The sequence below is a fragment of the Chenopodium quinoa genome, unplaced genomic scaffold, assembly GCF_001683475.1.
Source record: "Chenopodium quinoa cultivar QQ74 unplaced genomic scaffold, ASM168347v1, whole genome shotgun sequence".
NCBI lineage: Eukaryota > Viridiplantae > Streptophyta > Magnoliopsida > Caryophyllales > Amaranthaceae > Chenopodium > Chenopodium quinoa.
Window position 1 is genome coordinate 442,440 of NW_018743516.1, and position 20,065 is coordinate 462,504.

A 20,065-nucleotide genomic window follows, 5' to 3' on the forward strand; every position below is an offset into this window, starting at 1 on the left:
AAGTAGGCCAAAAGTAGCCCTGCCGCCTTGCCCTTTGAGCAAGCATCCTACCACCTATATGAGAAGCACAGTAACCAGAGTGAAGATCATCTAGTATCTCTCGTCCCTTTTCAGGAGTAACACACTTTAAGAAGGGTTGAAGGTACCCCCTCTTGTGAAGTTCTCCTGTATCATTTCAAAACAGGAGGCTCGTTTTTTCAGTGCTGCCGCCTGTTGAGGATCATCTGGCAGTGTACCGTTTGTCAGATATGCCCTGATTGAATCCATCCAGGTTGAGCTTCTGTCTAGGATTCCAATAGGGTTTTCCTCGATGCTTCTCTTCTCCATTACTTCCCAAAAAACAGTTCGAGGAGTATCGGAGGAGGCGGATGATGCTAATTTTGACAGTGCATCTGCCTGGTTGTTTTCTGATCTCGGCACTTGGATCAGATGGAAATCCTCAAGGGAGCCGACTGCTTGTCGGACCGCCTGTAAATACTTGATCATGGCCGGATGGGTTGCTTCGTATTCGCCATTGTACTGACTCACTATCAATTGTGAATCAGAACAGGCGTCTATTTTTCTTGCCCCTGCCGCCTTGCACATGCGGATCCCGGCTAGTAAAGCTTCATATTCTGCCTCATTGTTTGAAGCCTGAAAACTGAAGCGTAGAGCATACTCGAACCTGTCGCCCTCTGGAGATTGACATACGACGCCTGCTCCACAACCATTTGAAGTAGAGCTTCCGTCCACATATACCTTCCAGACTTGGTCTGGAACTTGAGAGTCAGGAGGACGAGTCATCTCTACAATAAAGTCAGCAAAGGCTTTCCCCTTCACTGCTTTTCTAGGCTCGAAAGTAACTTCGAGGCTCTGTATTTCTATGGCCCATTTGATCATTCGTCCTGACGACTCCATGATGGTAAGGGGCCGCTTGATTGGTTGGTCGGTATACACGACGACTGCATGTGCCAAAAAGTAGGGCTTCAATTTTTTAACAACCATGAAGAGTGCAAGACCAAATTTCTCCACTAGGGGATACCTCAACTCGGCATTTTTCAGTACGTGACTGACAAAGTAGACCGGGAGCTGACAGCCGTCCCTTTCAGCAAGGAGCACAGCGCTTAACGCATGATCAGAGACGGCCAGGTACATGTAGAGATCCTCTTTGGGCAAAGGGTTGACCAGCCTCGGCAAGGAATGCAAGTGAACCTTTAATTTCTGGAAGGCGGCCTCAGCATCCGGCCCCCATTCAAACCTTGCCTTCTTCTTAATTGCCTGGAAAAAGTATAGGCATTTGTCGCCTGATCGGCTTAGGAATCTCCCCAAGGTCGCCAGACAACCTGTTAACTTCTGAACCTCTCGGATGGTACGAGGCGACTGCATGTCAATGACCGCCTGTACCTTCTCAGGGTTCGCCTCTATTCCTCTCTGATTGATAAGGAATCCGAGAAATTTCCCAGACTCAACTCCAAATACACATTTCTTGGGATTGAGCATGACATGGTGCCGCCTGAGTGTGGCGAAAGTTTCTCGGAGGTCCGTCAGATGATCTTTCTGAAGTTTAGTCTTGACAATCATATCATCAATATATGCCTCGACGTTTCTCCCAATCTGATCAAAGAACACTGTGTTTATCATTCGTTGGAAGGTAGCCGGGGCATTCTTAAGACCAAACGGCATGACCGTGTAACAGTATAACCCCTGATCAGTGACGAAGGCCGTCTTCTCCTGATCTTTCTTCCATAAAGGAATTTGATGGAAACCAGAATAGGCGTCCATAAAACTCATCAAGGCATGACCTGCTGTTGAGTCGACCAGATTATCAATTTTAGGCAGAGGGTAACTGTCTTTGGGGCACGCCTTATTTAAGTCTGTGTAGTCTACACACATTCGCCAGGTGCCATTCGGCTTTTTAACAAGCACTACATTTGCAACCCAGTCTGGGAAGTAACATTGCCGAATGAACCCTGCATCAAGTAATTTTTTAACTTCGGCGGCTGCCGCCTGACTTCTTTCTTCGCCATGGTTCCGCTTCTTTTGCCGTACCGGCTTCTTTTTCGGATCCACAGCGAGTTTATGTACTGCCAGATCAGGACTAATGCCTGGCATTTCATGGACTTCAAATGCAAAGATGTCCTTGTATTCTTTCAATAGATTGTGAAAGTCGTCACCAAGGTTTCTCAGAGCAGTCGTCCCAACTTTGACTGTTCGGTCAGGACGTGAGTCGTCTAAGATCAGGTCCGCATGCTCACCAGCCGGCTGAGGGCGGAACTCATCCAGCCGCTCCTCTGCCAATGATTGCTATTTTCTTGCTTTTCTTGCGGACTCTGTCCGGGACGCCTTTCTCTTTTTGTCGCCTGTTTCTTGAACAGGCGCACTCTCCTTGACATTGTCAAGGTCTGTTTTTTCTCCACTTGACCCAGTGGCCATAACAGTGGGCTTGACATCCGAGAGATAGCACTCTCGGGCCATCCTCTGATCTCCCCTTAGGGAGCCGACTGTTCCATTATCCCTCTCAAACTTAAGCAGCATAAGAGACGGGATTATAACAGCCTTGGAATTATTCAGGGTTGGTCGACCCAGAATCATGTTGTAGGCCGAGAGTTCCTCTACTACTAGGAACCGGACTACCATGTGTCGTCCTTCCCCTTTTTCGCCAAGGCGAATGGGCAAATCTACTCGTCCCAGTGGGTGGACGACTCCTCCTCCAAACCCTATTAAAGGGTGGGAGGCCGGATGTATGCAGTCCGTCTGATATTTCAGTTTTGACAGACATTTGCTGTCGATGAGATCTGAGGAGCTCCCGGTATCTATGAGGATTCGGCCAACTCTCTGGTTGGCCACTTTACATTCAATAACGAGAGGGTCGTCATGCGGCCCCCTTACCCCTCCTAGATCCTCTTCAGTGATGACAATCTCAGGAAATGTATATTTGGACGGCCGTTCTTGGTGAACGGAATTTACATCTAACCGCCTTATATTATCTTTGTTGCCCCTAATAGTGGGGCCGCCTCCTGAGAAGCCGCCTGCAATGGTGTAGACGACTGCATCATCTGTATCGGAACTGTCGGCCTGTTGATTCTTTTTGGCCGACTGCTTTTTTTAGGAAGTGTTCCCCGTAGATTTCTTGACATAAGTGTCAAGATCACCTTGCTCAGCCAAGCGGTCTAGGTACCGCATGAGACTGATGCAGTCATTGGTGTGATGACCAACGTCATCATGATAAGCACAGATTTTGTCTTGGTTCCGGTTGTTTGCAGAACCCTTCATGGGGATCGGCTTCTCAATTGAGAACCGTCCCTTTATTTCTTTTAGGATAAACTGGTTATCCTTGTTAAACACATACTTTGGGGAGTATGGTTTGAATTCTTTTTTCTTTTTCTGGGCCGGCTGTTTAGAGGAATCAACCGCCCAGACCTCTTTTCTTTTCTCATCTTTGTTAGACGACTGTTTCTGTCGTCCTTCTCTTTTGTCGAACTTTTTCCCGTCCGACTGTTTTATCGTACACAGATCAGTCGCCTGTATATAGGCTTCTGCTTCAATCAAGGCCTCTTGAAGAGTCGCCACCCTTTTTCGAACTAAATCAAATTTGAAGGTAGACCCGTCTTTGAGACCTCTAAAAAAGTCAGTATAAGCTACCTCATCCGGTAACCCTTGAATCTGTATTCTCATCAGGTTGAACCGCCTGATGTAAGAACGAAGCCCCTCCTTCTCGCCCTGCTGAATTGTTCCCAAATCAAGGGTCGTTTTCTTCGCAGGAATGTTCATGGCGAAGTTGGAGGCAAATAAGTAAGCAAGCGTCCTAAAGCTGTTTACACAACCAGTCGGCAGGTTGCCGAACCATTGCTGTGCGATTCCCTTGAGAGTCGCTGGGAAACACTTGCACCAAGTAGGATCATCCAACCCTTGAAGGTACATCAGGTTGGTGAATGCCATCAGATGGTCTTCTGGATTAGTAGTGCCGTCATAGGCGCCTACTAGTACATTTTTTACTTTGGCCGGCTGAGCGGCTTCAGTAATTTCCTTGGAGAAGGCCGACGGCTGTTCACCAAGTCTAAGCAGCCGTAGCTGCCAGTCCATAGGTTGGACGTTTTTTGCTGCAGGTCCACCAAATGGAGGTGGCTGCATAAAATACTGTTGTTGCGGCACAAATGGTAAGTTTGGTACCGCCTGGGCACTATGAAAGCCGGACTGACGGGAGGTGTCGCCTGACTGACTCTCATGGTACGACTGAGTATGCCTCATCGAGGCATTTTGCAAACTGTCTTGAAAATTTGAAGTAGAAGCCGACTCTGACAATCGGTCACTCTTCTTCTGCTCTAGCAGTAGCCGAGCATCTGTGAACGTTTGCTTTGACCCGTCCGCCTGAATATGACGAACCGGTTTCCTATTTCCCGTAGGATAACGGAATTTTGTGAAATCAAGAGCAAGTGGCTCCCGCTTCTTGGATTTAGGATGAGGAGTCGCCTCTCGCCCTTGAACTGGCTTCCTCTTCAGTGAAGTGGAAGGTTTTTTGGCCGACTGCTCTTTGACTGAAGCAGGCGGCTTTTTGTTGATCAACTCTTGAATCTCTCCCTTGAAGTCCCTCATGAAGGTCATGAGTTCGTTCCTTGTGATGGGAGCAGACCCATCAGTCGGCTGTTGCCGAGCAGGCGGTGCGCCTGCTGGCTCGCTTCCTGTTTGAAGATGCTCCCGTTCCCTCCTTTCGGTATGACGGGTACGTCGGGCCCTTAGGGTCCCGTCTGGAGCTGTATGAGTTTCCACTTCAAATTCACTTTCGGTATCATGGTCCGACTGAACTTGAGGGTCGTCTAGGGGACGCCTCTCTTCAGGAGTCGGTACAGACTTGGATGCCATCTCTGAAGTACTCTCCCCACAGACGGCGCCAAATGTTTCGGGGTTTTCTGATGTCCTGCGGGAGAGTTACAATTCCGAGACTGGAACCGGACGCCTGTACCTGCAAAATAACGGAGACTCCTGAGAGCTCCGCCTCCAACGGTCAAGTTAGTACCTGATTAAGGAGTAATTAATACGGAAATTAAAGTAATAAGATCTCTCTAGGTGAGAGTGTTTAATGTTGGTAATCTGCGTCGTTAGCGAGATTAGCCGGTTATTAGTGTTCCGTAATGTTTCTGTTCTTCTCTTGATTTCTTGATTGCTTGACTGCTTAATTAATGAGGATTAATTAAGTATTTATAGCCTTGAGAAGCGTGCCACTCTCTAGGTTTAGGGTAAACCTAGGGCTGACCGGGCCTCTAGACAGGATTGGGCCTTGTTGGCCGGTTTTCCCATTTGGCATGGGTGGACACGTGGCGTGTCTCAATTGGTCCGTAGAGGACGTATCTGTGATTGACACGTGGCAGGCTCCTATTGGCCTTCGTGAAGGACACGTGGCGGAACCTGGTTGGTCCACTTGTCAGACGGTGATTGGTGGATAAAAATCCCCTAATCAAGGTACATCCGAGGAGTAGAAAAACATAAGCACTCAGCTGTGCGTCGGGCGTCCTACGTGCACTCGGGTACAAACACCGCTGCAACACAGATGCGATCTTCACACCTCCGTGTTCCCAAACACCTAGCGCCTCGGTGTACAGTGCAGCCCTGTCCACCGCCAACAACTCCGCCAGCGAATCTGCCTGATCCGCATCAGCCACAGCACAAAGTCGTTTACCCTCAACACGAATCCCCAGAATGGCCTCGACGTCATGTAACATGATCGTCATCTCACCGAACGGAAGGTGAAAAGAGTTTGTATCCGGCTGCCATCGCTCAATGAAAGCCGTGATCAGCGTACTGTCAATCTTATCGTGCATGGTGGCAGGAACGTGCTTCACCCCAGTGCCCTCCAGTCGCTCGAACATCTCGCTCTCCGCCGGCCAGGCCTCAGCCCATGTACGCAAAAAACTACAAGTCTTTTTCCGGGTATGACATTTCAACAACCCCGTAACTGAAGGCCTCTCCTGGTCCTCCCAAATACGGGCAGTTATGTGTCCTAGAAAGCTAGGAATCACACTCCCGTCAACAGGCCCACCGGGCACCTCACTCCTAACAACCCAAGAATCATTACCCGCCCTCGACCGTTTCCTGCTTGCCCCAGAGACAGTGGACGCAGATGATGTGCCAGATCTACTAACAAACCTACCACCCCTACCCTTACGCACCTCCACCATATGCGTCTCGTACATGTCATCAACCCTCTGACTGAATGGACCGTAATCATCATACGGTCCACTGCCATCGTCCACATCCTCATCCTCATCTGCGCCCTCCTCCTGCTCCTCCTCCTGGTCACCCTCCTCAGCATCATCATCGTCATCGTCATCCTCATCCCGACGGTGGATCCGTTCTCTACGAACTGAGACCGAAATACCACGGGATCTGACATGTCTATGCCCCGACCTCTCCACTGAATAACTTCTACTAAGAAGCTCTATATTCTTCCCCCCACCATGACGACCCTACACAAAATTTTAAAATATATAAACATACAAAAATTTATACGATAAATAATCATCATCGCAAATCAAATACACTAAAAACAAACAAATAATAGTAAACAAAATATAAACGTAGAAAAAATACAACGAAATTGAAAAAATTTATAAAAATAAACAACAAAATATAAAAACAATTCAAAATTATATTACAAAAAAAAAAAAAAAAAAAAAAAAAAAAAAAATTAAAAACAATTTTTTAAAAAAATAAAAAAAAAATAAAAAAAAAATGGGGGGCGCCCTGGCTGGACGCCCAGCCGGCGGTGGTGGCGCCAGATGCAGACGCCGCCACCAGTTGGCTGGCGTTTGGGCTGGACGCCACTGCTACGGCTGCGGCGCTTAGACTAAACGCCACAACCGTGGCGGTGGCGTCCAGCCCAGGCGCCAGCCAATTGGTGGCGGCGTCTGCATCTGGCGCCACCACCGCCGGCTGGGCGTCCAGCCAGGGCGCCCCACCGCGTTCACGGCGGTTTTCCCCTTTTTTTTTTTTTTAAATAAAATATACCTTTCCACCTTGGGACATCCTTCCCTCCGCCGCCGCCGCCACTTCCTTGCCTTGCCGCCTCGACATTGCCGTTATTTTGATTTTTTTTTTTAGAGAGGTTGAAAGAAGATGAGCAATGAGAGTGTGAGTGATGAGAGTGTGAGTGTTTTTTTTTTAAGGTCAAGGGCAATTTTGGGAAACCAAGTGAATTTTGTGGGCTTTATGTAGTAATTTGTGGGCGATGTTTAACAAATCCCAGAGACTATTATTACCAAATGTCGATCGAAGCTGTAAATAAATTCATTTTTACTAATTGAGAGAGTTGTTATGCTTGAAATATTACGATTTTACCCCTTAATAAACGAATTGAATTCTATTTCTCAAGGAGATGAATTGAAGCTCCCTCATATCTATCCCTTGTGAAAACTAAAATGGCCATTTTTCTTTATGTGGAATGTAGATAATTAACAAAAATTAGGAATTTTTAGATTTTAACACCACAAAAAAAAACCAAAAAAAAATGATTTTAACACTAAAAAAAATAATAAAAAAAAAACTTTTATTATAACACCACAAATTTTTTTATAAAATTTGATTTTACCACCATTAACGATTGATGTCCAAAAATCCGTTAAGTGGGGTCCATTATGCCACGTGTCATCATATTCTTAGTTTAGAAAAAAAAAATTTAAAAAAAAAAAACAAATCCCAACCAACCCCATCCCCACCGCCAGCACGGCGGCGCCGGCCGTTACCCCACCCAAACACTCTAGTTCCCAGCTCCAGCCGCTGCTCATTCTATCCCCTCCCTTTCCCCCTCCTCAAAACCGATGAAACCTCCTAACAGCCGCTTAAAATGGGCGGCCGTTTTTCAAACAACCCAAAATCGACCACCATTAACAGCCACTAAAGGTCGAAAACGACCAGTTTAGGGCCTAAGTGGTCGATCTCGACCATAAACTGGTCGTTTTCGACCCTTAGAACCCAGTTTTGGTTGGCGGTATTGGGTAGTTTGAAAAACGACCACCCATTTTTGGTGGTCGTTGGGGTTAGGTTATCGATTTTAGTGAGGGGGGATCGGAAAGGAGGGGCGAAGATTCCGGTGATTGTGGCTGGGAACTGGGGTGTTTGGGTGGGGCCGTGGCCGGAGCCGCCCAGCCCACGGTGGGGATGGGTGGCTGGGTTAGTTTAGGGGTTTTGTTTTTTTTTTTATTATTTTCTTCCAATAATATGCTGATACGTAAGCAATGTGGACCCTACTAACAGATTTCATACATAAACAAGTTAAGTGGTGGTAAAAGCCATTTTTTAAGAAACTTTGTGGTGTTAAAATAAAAGGTTTTTTTTTTTTTTTGGTAGTGTTAAAATCCAATTCATGACTATTTTGTGGTGTTAAAATCTAAAAAATCCAAAAAATTAAAATAATAATAAAAAAAAATCATTCACTCACCAAAGAATAAAAGAAAGTTGAAAAAAAAATTTAATTTCATACTGCATTTAGAACTTGTGTAAATTATGGCAAATCTCAGTGTATGTTAAAGAAACCTATAGGATGTAGTTATTGGAAATTTAGTTGGTCCTAATTTTAATATTCTTTGGGTAGAAATAAGATTTAATGAGCCAATTTTATTGTAAAACGTACTCTCTCCGTCCCTTATTTACACGTCTATTTATCTTTATTATGTGAGTAATAAATGTTAAAAATAGGCATATAAATAAGAAAAATAGACATGTAAATAAAGGACGGAGGGAACGATTATAGATGGATGATTTTGCGATTTTGAGAAGACTCCCGCCCCAATATAAAATAGAACATAAAGTGATGAAATCACAAATGACAAAGAAACACTGGAAACCAAAGATTCAACGCAATATTCAAGACATTTAATTTGGGCGGAATTCATCAATCTATATTTGCTCTATATGGTAGATCATTATCCTGTGCTGCTTCATGAACAGAAATATAAACAAATTTTAATATACAGAGTACTAGTTTGTAATTCTACCCATCGCTGATCAAAAGGGTTACGGTTACGAGCTTAGGGCTTTAGATACTTTTAACATTTCTACCTATACCTGGATTTAAGCAAATTGACAATATTCAGCTATTCAGTTAGGGTGAATTTGCCTGTTTATTCTACTTTCAAAAATCTTGGAAAAAATGATCATGAATAACAGAAGAGCCTTGTTTTTACTGGGAAATTATGCAGCTGAATTATTTTCACAAAATGCAATGATGAGACTTGCCCTTGTCATAAATGTGTTAATGATAAACAATGAGGTTACAAATTAAACAAAACCAGGCATACTTTAACTAGTACTTTTTTTTTTACAGAACATAAACATTTTAAAAACGTCAATGAAGAACTAGTTCACAAAAAGATATACAGTCAAACAGCACCCTTCACATCCAAGTTTACAGTTTACAGCCTCATAACCATCAAGAAACACACCTAGGAAAGAAAGTTTGACCCACATAACCCCCAGCTATAGCTCTTCTCACATTGGATTCGAACATTTTTGGATTATCCCTCAACACAGCAGCAGCATCATGATTTAAAGGGTCTTCATAGTTTGGTTGCTGCACACACAAATAAAATGCCATTATGATGCAATGCATGTAGCAATAAAAGAAAAAAAAAATCTCCAGATAAAGGGAAATGTTAGTACCGTGAAGAGATGATACAACCCATAGATGACAGTGTTTACGTTCAAAACAGGTTTCCAGTCTTCTCTTAGAATGTTGAGGCAGACATTACCTTCTAAGTCGATGTTGGGATGGTATACCTGACAGATGCATACAAAAGTTAGGTTTTTTTTTTTCAGAATGCACATAACTAACAAATAAGTTATCATCTTATGTAGCATAAGACAGGTCTTCCATAGAGAATCACTCAATTTACCTTTGTCTTGCACTTCACCTTGGGAGGCTCATAAGGATATACAGATGGAACTTGGAAGGTAAACACAAATGTGCCGCCTCTGCAATCAAAAGTTTCCTTAGAATATCAATACACTATGCATCTACTCCAAAGTTATCAGAATCAGGATTCTACTTCGAATCGGTGAGTGGGGTAGAATCAAATCGGTAAAATCGAATCGTAAAATCATACGATTCTACCAAAATGTAAAATTGGGCTTCAAAATGTAACAAATGACTACATACATAATTTTATAGCAATGAGAATGATAATAATAAATATGGTTAATAACATAATATTGGCATACAAACATAAATAGTTTTTCAAGTAATTTTGCACGCGCATAACTCAAACAATACACTATAAACTATAAAGTAGGATTATTGGTACACATTCTTAACCATGACAGTACACGACTATTGTTGTTAAATTATGAAAAAAAAAATAACGTTGTTGACTCTTAAGTTGTTTTCCCTAGAACCCATGCATAATAAAAAAAATAATCCAATAATGATAGAAAACTAAGTGTCAAGTTAGTTCATTTAACAAGATAGCTAAAAAATGACAACTACAACAAACTCATGTTATAAAAGTGTTTTTTATATGCCCAAAGTTGAGTGCATGAGACTCATGAATACATTCTTATGCCCACAAAAATTAAATGGTTGTATAGAATCTTAAAAGTTATTTAAATTAATGTTTCATAAGTTTTATTATGATTTAGATTGAATAATATGTAAGTCATTGACTAAAGTTAGGTTCAACTATGACACCCTTACACTCTTAGTCTATAACATAATATATATAAATGATATAAGTATGAAACCAATTCTATTAGAATGTAGACTTCAAGAGCTTTCCAATGACATATTATAAGCCTAATTCCGACTTCGGAATCAAAAGTTACGGGTTTCGAAAAATCAGGTTTTTTGCGGGAGTAGAATCGGTGTAGAATCATAGAATCAGTACCGATTCCAGCAATTCTAACCGATTCTATGAGCGATTCTACTCCCTCTGTCTCTTAAAGTTCTTCCTATTTTAATGGTGAGTGTCTCACAAAGAGAGTAGAGGGAGTTGATAAGAAGAAAGAAACAAGGAATGCAAATGAAGTATAGCCAAATGAATTAAAAATGACGTTCAATGATCCAAACAGATGTACTAATATAATTTTCCTCCACACTAGTACATTTACTACCTCTGTAACACAAAACCTGCATTATTTGGACCTCTAACACTATCCGTTTATTAGCTTTGATTATACTTTTTTCTGATGTAGTAAATTTTAAATCAATGTGTGAAGTGTTGTGTGAAAGATTTCAATGTATACTATCGACTTTTTTTTTTTCTTTTATAAATTTCATATTAAAAATGATTTTTAAGCAAACGTAAAAGTCAAAATAATACGTTCAATCTGCGGAGGAAACATATAGATAACTCCAACCTCTCCATATCCCAACTACAAGAAAAAAAGTGAAAAGAATAAAAGGCAATATTGGTGGCTAAGAGATAAGAATAATTTTAATAAAAAATGGAAAGAAACAAAATCAAGAATAATGAAATAAGTAATCAATGACATAGGTACAAAGACTTGCAAGACTAAGCACTAAATGCAATAGTCAGGTGTTGGCATGATTTAGTAGAAGAGACGCTTACAAATAATATCCCTCATCAGGCCGAATAGTAACTTCAAAATTCATCAGATCATCCTTACCACTGGGAAACGAAATGGTACATGATTTGGGCAGGTTCAGTTCACTGATATCTAGAAAAAGTCAACATTAAAATCTATAAACAGAAGAGGTAATAGTAATGTGAAGCATAATAATATGTTTGAATGTTTGATCATAAGTCTAATAAAAACCTTCAATCTACACAATGCAGAATTAGTGGATACAAGTAGTCCAGGACTAGATGCAGTAGATGAGATGTTAATAGATTGCCACATGAAACTATTCTGACAAGAATAATGTGTTTCTTTTATTATGCAGAAAGATCAGTTTATAACAAGAAACTGGCAAAAAATTGTGAAAGAAAGCGCGAAGCTTGCAAACACTGCCCAGTGCCCAGAATAAATCATGACAGAAACAATCAACAATAAATCTGCTCAGAAAAGAGCAACAGAGGAGCAAGAATATCACCGGTCCATCCAATCCACTCACACACATAAAAAGAGAGAGCAAAATCTCCATCCCAGTCTCTTACATAAAACTAATGACATGTTCATATATGCATGAGTCTAGGGTAATCGAACAATAGATTGAGGAACCCCATATAAATCATGCGCGGATAATGAAATTGAAATAGGGAAAACACTGTAATGGTATGATGGATTGGTTAATATCCCATTCAACGAAAGATCTCACAACACGAGGTAGTTCTTCAAATGATAACTTTGAACACAACTTACACAAGACCAGACTACAGCACCATTAAATATTACCATATGAATCCCAATTACGGCGCACCATTAAATATTACCATATGAATCCCAATTACGGCGCACCATTAAATATTACCATATGAATCCCAATTACAGCTATTTAAGAAAGAATACCTTTATGAAGACGTAGTTCGCCAGCTGTTTGCTTCTTGACATGGGTCTTTCCATTAAGCTTTTCAGCGTTTTCCCTCTGTTTTGCTTTCACTCTGAATAAGTTAATCATCTTCTCTGAATAACAAAATAAAAAGGGTAAATTCCATTGTATCTGAGATTTTCATAACAGTTAAAATCACAGACTATACATTATTCATTGACCAGATACCAGAATTCATTATACAAGTACAATTTTAAAGTTTCATCGCTACATAGTCAGAACAAATAAACAGTACATACAATTTTTATCAACATAAACAAACCTTAAATCCAAACAAACATACGTCATACTTACACATTCGACTTAATTGATTTATTACAGCATAAATTATCAAAAAAGCCACTGAATTTAACAAGTTTTTAATTGGGAACGAATTTACAAATCAAATTGCAGCACCTACGAATTTCAGAATTGTACATGAGCTTTATATAATCAACTAATGATAAAGTTTCGACAACAAATACAGTAGCATGAGCCCTAGTTGATTTTGTTCCCATAAATGTTTAATCCCTCATTTAAGAGCATAAATAGAACCCCCAACCCCCCCCCCCCCCATTATGCAAAAAAAAAAAAAAAATCGTGAAAACCCTAATTTAGAATCGTAAAAAGAAAAACCCCTAAAAAATAAAAAGTAACCTGAACAAAAATCCCCAAATCTCGAAGATCTTGCCGGAAACTTCCAATATCGTAACAAAATTAGGCCACCAGCGTAGTTTGGGGAGGAAAATTTAGGTTCATGACAATGAATTGATTAATGAAGAGAGAGAATGAGAGAGAGTTGTGTGATAATAAGAACTCTGGTGTCAAAAATGATACTTCTACTCTTTTGGGCCTTTTTAGTTGACGGAATTTGGATGGAAAAGAAAAAAGAAATGAAATTATTTTAATCATATTTTGGAGATTATAAAAATATAAAGGAAAGGAAGAGAAATGGGAGGAAAGTCTCTTAATAAACTTTTGGCTTTCCTTTCCTCCTAAAGTTGGAGGAATTTGACTTGAAAGAGAAAAATAAAAGTAATTTCCTTTCTTTTTCCTTTATTTTCTTTCATCAACCAAATATTAGAAAATAAAATCACCTACCTTTCCATTCTTTTCCTTTCTTTTCCCTTCCCATCCTTTCTCTTCTTTTCCTTTACTAATATTGAACCAAACAAAACCTTTGGCAAAATAATACTACCTCCCATTTTTTTAAGAAAAATTGTCATAAATTAAATAATAATCCCAACTTTACTCCATCCGCCCAAAAGAATCCCAACTTTTAATTATTTTTTAATAATCCGAATTTTATATATTATCCACTCAAAACAATCCTAAGTGACCGGTGACTTGTTAAACATGTAATTTTTTTAGGTTTAATATACATGTGTCACCACATGATTGGTTATTTTTTTAAAAAAATTAATATTAATATTAGTATTATTGTTAATTAGTTAATTAAAAATAAAGAAACAACACGTCCTCCTTAGCACCACCACCCCCTCCCCCTTCCCTTGACGGCGCCGGATCCAAATACTCGTCTTTGGCGCCGCCCCCACCCCTCTCCCAGCCGTCAGCTTCCCCTTCCCCTTATACCACCATCCCCCCACCCCCAAAACCCCACGAAATTTGTTGCTTACGTTGCTTTTATGCTAAATTTTTTAAGTTGGTTGCTTTCTTTTTGGTTTAAATTTTGTGGGTATTTGCTAAATTCTGTTGATTTTACTCCATTAGCTGATTTTCAATCAAAGGGTGTTCATTGTTTTCAATTAATTGGTTTAGGTTTGAAATTTAAATTTACCTGGGGTTTAGTAACTTTTAAGGTTGTTTCTTGGGGTTTTGGGGTGGGAAAATGGTGGTTTAAGGAGATGGGGGAGGTGGTCAGGGCGATGCCGCTGCCGGTGGAGGGTGTCAAGGTGGTGGTCGGCTAAGACCTAGGAGGCAGAGGGTTGGACGTGTGTGATAATGGGGTGGGGGTTGGCTGGGTTAATTGTTAAAGGCAGGTGGCTTTTTTTTAAAATCAATCTTAGGATGACACATGTTTGATATGACCGGTTGGGATTGTTTTGGGCGAGTGGAATATAAACTTGAGATTATTAAAAAATAATCGAAAGTTGCAGTCATTTTGGGCGGACGGAGTAAAGTTGGGATTATTCTTGACAATTTTTTTTTAATTGCAACTTTGGAATATTTTATATATATCCACAAATAATACCCAAATGTTACAACCAATGTTATTAAAATCGCGATTCGGATCGTAGAATCGTACGATTCTACGATCCTAATCCACCTAAACGATGTAAATCGCTGGTAGAATCGTTATGCTGTAGAATTGCTCATAGAATCGGTAGAATCGGTTAGAATCGGTGGAATCGGTACCGATTGTACGATTCTATACCGATTCTACTCTTGCAAAAAATCTGATTTTTCAAAACCCATAACTTTTGATTTCGAAGTCGGAATTAGGCTTATAATATGTCATTGGAAAGCTCTTGAAGCCTACTTTATAATAGAATTGATTTCGTACCTATATCATTTATATATTTTATGTTATATACTAGAGTGTAAAGGTGTCGTAGTTGAACCTAACTTTAGTCAATGACTTACATATTATTCAATCTAAATCATAATAAAGCTTATGAAACATAAATTTAAATAACTTTTAAGATTCTATCCAACCATTTAAAATTTGTGGGCATAAGAAGGTATTCGTGAGTCTCATGCACTCAACTTTGGGCATATAAAAAAACACTTTTATAACATGAGTTTGTTAGTTTGTTTTAGTTGTCATTCTTTAGCTATCTCGTTAAGTGAACTAACTTGACACTTAGTTTTCTATCATTATTGGATTTTTTTTTATTATGCATGGGTCTAGAGAAAAAAGCTTTACGAGTCAACAACGTTATTTTTTTCATAATTTAACAACAGTTGTCGTGTACTCTCATGGTTAAGACTTAAGAATGTGTACCAATAATCCGACTTTATAGTTTATAGTGTATTGTTTGAGTTATGCGCGTGTGAAATTAATTGAAAAACTATTTTATGTTTGTATGTCAATATTATATTATTAACAATATATATTATTATCATTCTCATTGCTATAAAATTATGTATATAGTCATTTGTTACATTTTAAAGCCCAATTTTACATTTTGGTAGAATCGTATGATTCTACGATTCGATTTTACCGATTTGATTCTACCTCACTCAGCGATTCAAAGTAGAATCCCAATTCTGATAACTTTGGTTACAATAAAAAAATCAAAGGTAGTACAACTTTGAGTAATCATGTCTAATAAGATAATTTGGACCATTTTTATTAATCTTGTTGTTTAATCGAAGTGATCCGATAATTAGATTTAGGAAAAATTGTCAAGAATATTATGACATGTGCATGATCTTCCAAAAATAAAACAATTTTTTTATTATTCTGCAATAAACCGACCTTTGACATGCATCTTTCAAAAATAGGATGTAACCGGTTTAATAAGTTAAGAGTGACATGTGTCACATAGTTATTGGTAGATTGTTTTTTTATATATTTTTACAATTTTCTTATTAATTAAACTGATTTTATGTTTATTCAAACAAATAAGAAATCTCAACAGTCCACCACCTGTCAACAAACACCACCACAATCGGAGCTACCTCCCACAAATCATCTACCACACCAACGCCGAAAACCCCTCGCAAGCAACAACCTCACCGTCGCAATCAAAAACCTCACCAAAAACCACAACCTTAACATCCCCCCGCAATCAACTACCTCACCGTCGTCGAAAACCCCCGCAAATACTCCCACTGTCGCCAATACACCCCATTCTCGCCTAAAATCCTTGCCCTAGCCATATCGTCGCCGAAAACCTCAACCATTCCCCTCCACGAGCCTCAAATGGTCAATGTTTCAGAGCAACAAGGGTTTAGATCGAGAAGTGGCAAGTAAAGCTACAAGAAAGGGGAGGGAGCTAGGTAGTGCTACAAAGGAAGGCTAAGTGATGTTGTGGGAAAGGGGGAGAGCCAAATGAAAGGGTGTTGGGTGGCGTTGTGAAGAAGAAGGGCGAGGGGCTGGTGGTGATGTGGTGGCTGACAAAGGAAGGGTAGTGGGCTTACAGGATGACAAGGAACGAGTCAAGGAGGACCGGGTGGGGTAATTTTTTTTATTATGGTTTTTTATTTAAAATTGTTTTGGGTGATTTTGTCGCTCGGGAGAGTTACAGCTCGAAGACTTGTCCAACTACGCCTGAACTTGCAAAATGACGAAGACTCTGGATGGTTGGAGCTCTGCCTCCGACGATCAAGTTAGAACGTGTTGGAGAATGTAAAAAGGTGCCGAAAGTGAAGTGAGATCTTCTCGGATTCTGAGATCAAGTGTTTTCTCTTATGTGAGAGAATGTAGGGTAGTGTAATAAATGATTGAATGTGTCCCAAAAATGGGGGATATCTCCCGATTTATAAGGTCGTTGGGAATTGTGCCCTCTCTTAGGTCATTCTAACCTAGATTTGGTGGGCTGCGTCGTTTTGAGGCTTTCTAGGGAATTGGGCCTTGAAAGCCGCAATTCCAGCAGATATCTGAGGCTTGATGAGTGGCCCAGGTGGACATGTCCAAGCTTGACATGTTTCCCTCTCTGATTTGTCCACGTGTTTAGGGTATTTTTACCCTAAACATTTGCCCCTCACAGGGGTGACGTGGCATGCCACGTAGCGCTTGTGACACACACCTTTCTGGGAGTGGTGAACAGTAAAAAGACTGTTCACCTTATGGGATATGACCGAGATGGCCCCCGTTTTACCCCTCTATAAATAGGGATTTACCCACCCCCCCTTTCCTCTTACTTTCTTGAATCATTGTACTTCTTAGAGAAAGAAAGAGATATTTATAGAGAAAGAGACTTTGCCCCCACCTATAGTGAGTATTCGAAGCTTCCATATATGTTTTTGAAGAACACATCTGGTCACCATCAGAAGCTGTTTTCAGAGTTAAGAAAAAGGTAACCGCCTCTACCCTCTTCTAGCTTTTTATACTTTTTTCGTTTGTGTACATAGCCTTCCAAAATAAAAATGGATACTTCATCGACACACACGGCACCGCCTAGGTCATTCAACGGGTCTCCTGGTACGGCTGAGTTTAGAACCAGGGATGCCTTTTCTGAACATTTGGACCTTCTTTGGTCATCCTCGAATTCCTCTGTAGGGAATAAATTTCAAGCGTTAACCCCATGCTTGAACCCCACTGTGATCATACACTAAAGTACGGTGGCGTCCAAAAGGGAAGAAGATAGAGCAAAAGAGTCGCCAACAAGTTTTAGGAACTTGTAAACCGTTCATAGGATGAAGGTTACACCCCTTAATAATCCAAGAGACCGTCAACTCCATAAGGTCTAGAACCAAATAAGGGTTCGAGGATGAAGGTACAAATCCAACCTAAAAGAGATTGAATCTGCCCTAATAATAGGCCTCTACTTTATTCTGATTGTATTCATGTGCGCTTTTTGATTAACATGCAATCAATAGGATTAACCCTAAACCTGTTTATCTATGTTGGTTGAATATAATGCACAAATAAAACTACTATTGGCGATCACTTGAAATATAATCAAAATTGACCCTAAACAAGAATATTAATTATCTTATTAAGCGTGATTACAAGTACGAATACCCTTTAAACATGCATATATAAAAGGTAATCAAGCAATAACAATATATATCAAGCAACACAATAATAAATAATCAATATCATGAATAATAATATCATCATAAATAAAATAATCATCATCAAAATAATAATAATAATAATATTCATAATCATCATGAATTATAACAATTATAATCATAATCATGTTCATGTTAATATTAAAGCATAATAATAGCAAGATCCTAGGCATGATACTAACAAGATTAATAACAAACCCTAGCATGTCACTAAGCAATAAAAATCAAATCTTTAATCCTAACATGATACTAACAATCATAAATATTAGGAAGAACATAGGAAGTACGCAGGAATCATAATAAGCATATTTGATATTATAACATTTTCCCTAAACATGATACTAGGAATATCATAATAACAATTTAAACATGATTTCTACATCATAACATCAATAAATCAATTAAAGCACTTACTTTGATGCTTCGTACCTCTTTCTAATAACAAAATGCATACGTTAGTAACTTCAAGGAAAATAATAAACAAACAATTAAATTAAATAATTGAAAGAGATATTTGGGACCAAACCCTCAGAAATTAAACCTTTCACGTCTAGGGCGAAGGCAACTTCGAATATGGCTAGGTGTTTCTAGATATTGTGAATGCGGAATTTTGAATGTTAAAAGCTAGGTTTAGAAAAAGAGAAAGATGAAGAGATGAATGAATTAAGAGAGAATTAGAGAATTAATGATTGTGAATGAAAACTGATTGTAGGTGAGAATTCGTGAGAATTGGTGAATTGGTCCATGAAAACGGAGTTTTTAATATGTTATTTATAGAGAAAATCAGCCAAAAAGTGAAAATAAACAAAACAGAGCACTTGGCACACAAAAAACAGAGATGGCGCAAACCCTGGCTAACTAGCGCTAGGCGCCAACACTAGCGCCAGGCGCCAGGCCTGGTTCCAGGCGCCAATGCCTAGAGTCAGGCGCCAAGCCTGGTTTTAACGCGTTTTCGAAAATCAGATAAGTTTGCCGTACTGGAGGATAAAATCATATAATTTCCTCGAAAATGCTATTTGATTTTGATTAAAACTCTGAAAAGTCAACAAAAGTCAATTTATCAATGCTAATTTAATTAGGAATGAAAAGAACCTTCTAGAAGACTAAAACCATTCCTAATTGCATTAGAAATGATAAATCATATTAGGCTTTCCCCTAGATCATTGGGCCGCACATAAAGTTCAAACCGGGCCCAGTTTGATAAATTGGCCATAACTTCATCAATATTCATCGAAATTGGGCTTATAATATATAGTTGGAAAGCTCTTGTCAAGCCCCATCAAACTACACTACTATTTGACCCATATCATGGACCAACCAAACTAGATTGACTGTTTTCTTAAAATAAGTTTTCAAAACAGAGAGAAGAGAAAAGAAATTAAAACTATCCGCAACACTAAACTTTCCACACTTTCGCTTCATTCGATTATGATTCGACGTGAAATGTACTCATCACTGGGTTTGGTTTTGGAGAGACACAAATGGGTGTCTACACCCTCCGTCTCTGTGTCTATGCAAGACACCATGGCTAGAGTCAAGTAGACGGCTACCAAGCTTAAGAGGTGCGCATGCTTGGGAAGTGCCTGCCAAAGAAGTTATTCCGGATGAGGAGTATGAGGGACTGTAGGAGCAAGCATGCTCTTCTCCGGGTGGCACCCCTTCAACCCTTAGATACTTAATCTTGGGGGAGTCAGGCGGCGAGGATACTGCCTCCTCCCAAGGCTTAGATGGAGAGGAGTTAGGCGGATAAGAGGCCGCTAAACGGTCCGGATCAAAAGTGTCGGGCTCTGATCAAGGGGATATTGCAGCTGACTACCAGCAGCCGCTTAGGGACCAGTCTTGCCGGATCCCTTATTAACTAGGATGCTCCCTAGAGACATTACTACCATGAGGGGTAGCTTTCGA

The 20,065-nt window shown here is 40.0% G+C and overlaps 1 protein-coding gene across 1 annotated transcript; it reads right to left on the reverse strand.

Annotated features, from left to right (window-relative positions):
- Positions 1-9,178: 9,178 nt before the first annotated feature.
- On the reverse strand, positions 9,179-13,336 carry LOC110739926 (NEDD8-conjugating enzyme Ubc12-like). Its single transcript, XM_021920403.1, has 6 exons — positions 13,112-13,336; positions 12,436-12,549; positions 11,535-11,643; positions 9,864-9,942; positions 9,631-9,747; positions 9,179-9,541 (listed from the first exon to the last, which is right to left on the reverse strand). The coding sequence occupies exons 2-6, from the start codon at positions 12,542-12,544 to the stop codon at positions 9,401-9,403; spliced, it is 555 nt and encodes a 184-aa protein (XP_021776095.1). The 5' UTR covers positions 12,545-12,549; positions 13,112-13,336; the 3' UTR covers positions 9,179-9,400.
- Between the last annotated feature and the right edge of the window lie 6,729 nt (positions 13,337-20,065).

Coding starts and splice junctions, on each gene's coding strand:
- LOC110739926 (XM_021920403.1), bottom strand. CDS start 12,544: ATGATTAACTTATTCAGAGTGAAAGCAAAACAGAGGGAAAACGCTGAA. Junction 11,644..12,435: donor CGAACTACGTCTTCATAAAG/GTATTCTTTCTT, acceptor GACTTTTTCTAG/ATATCAGTGAACTGAACCTG. Junction 9,748..9,863: donor AGGTGAAGTGCAAGACAAAG/GTAAATTGAGTG, acceptor TGCATCTGTCAG/GTATACCATCCCAACATCGA.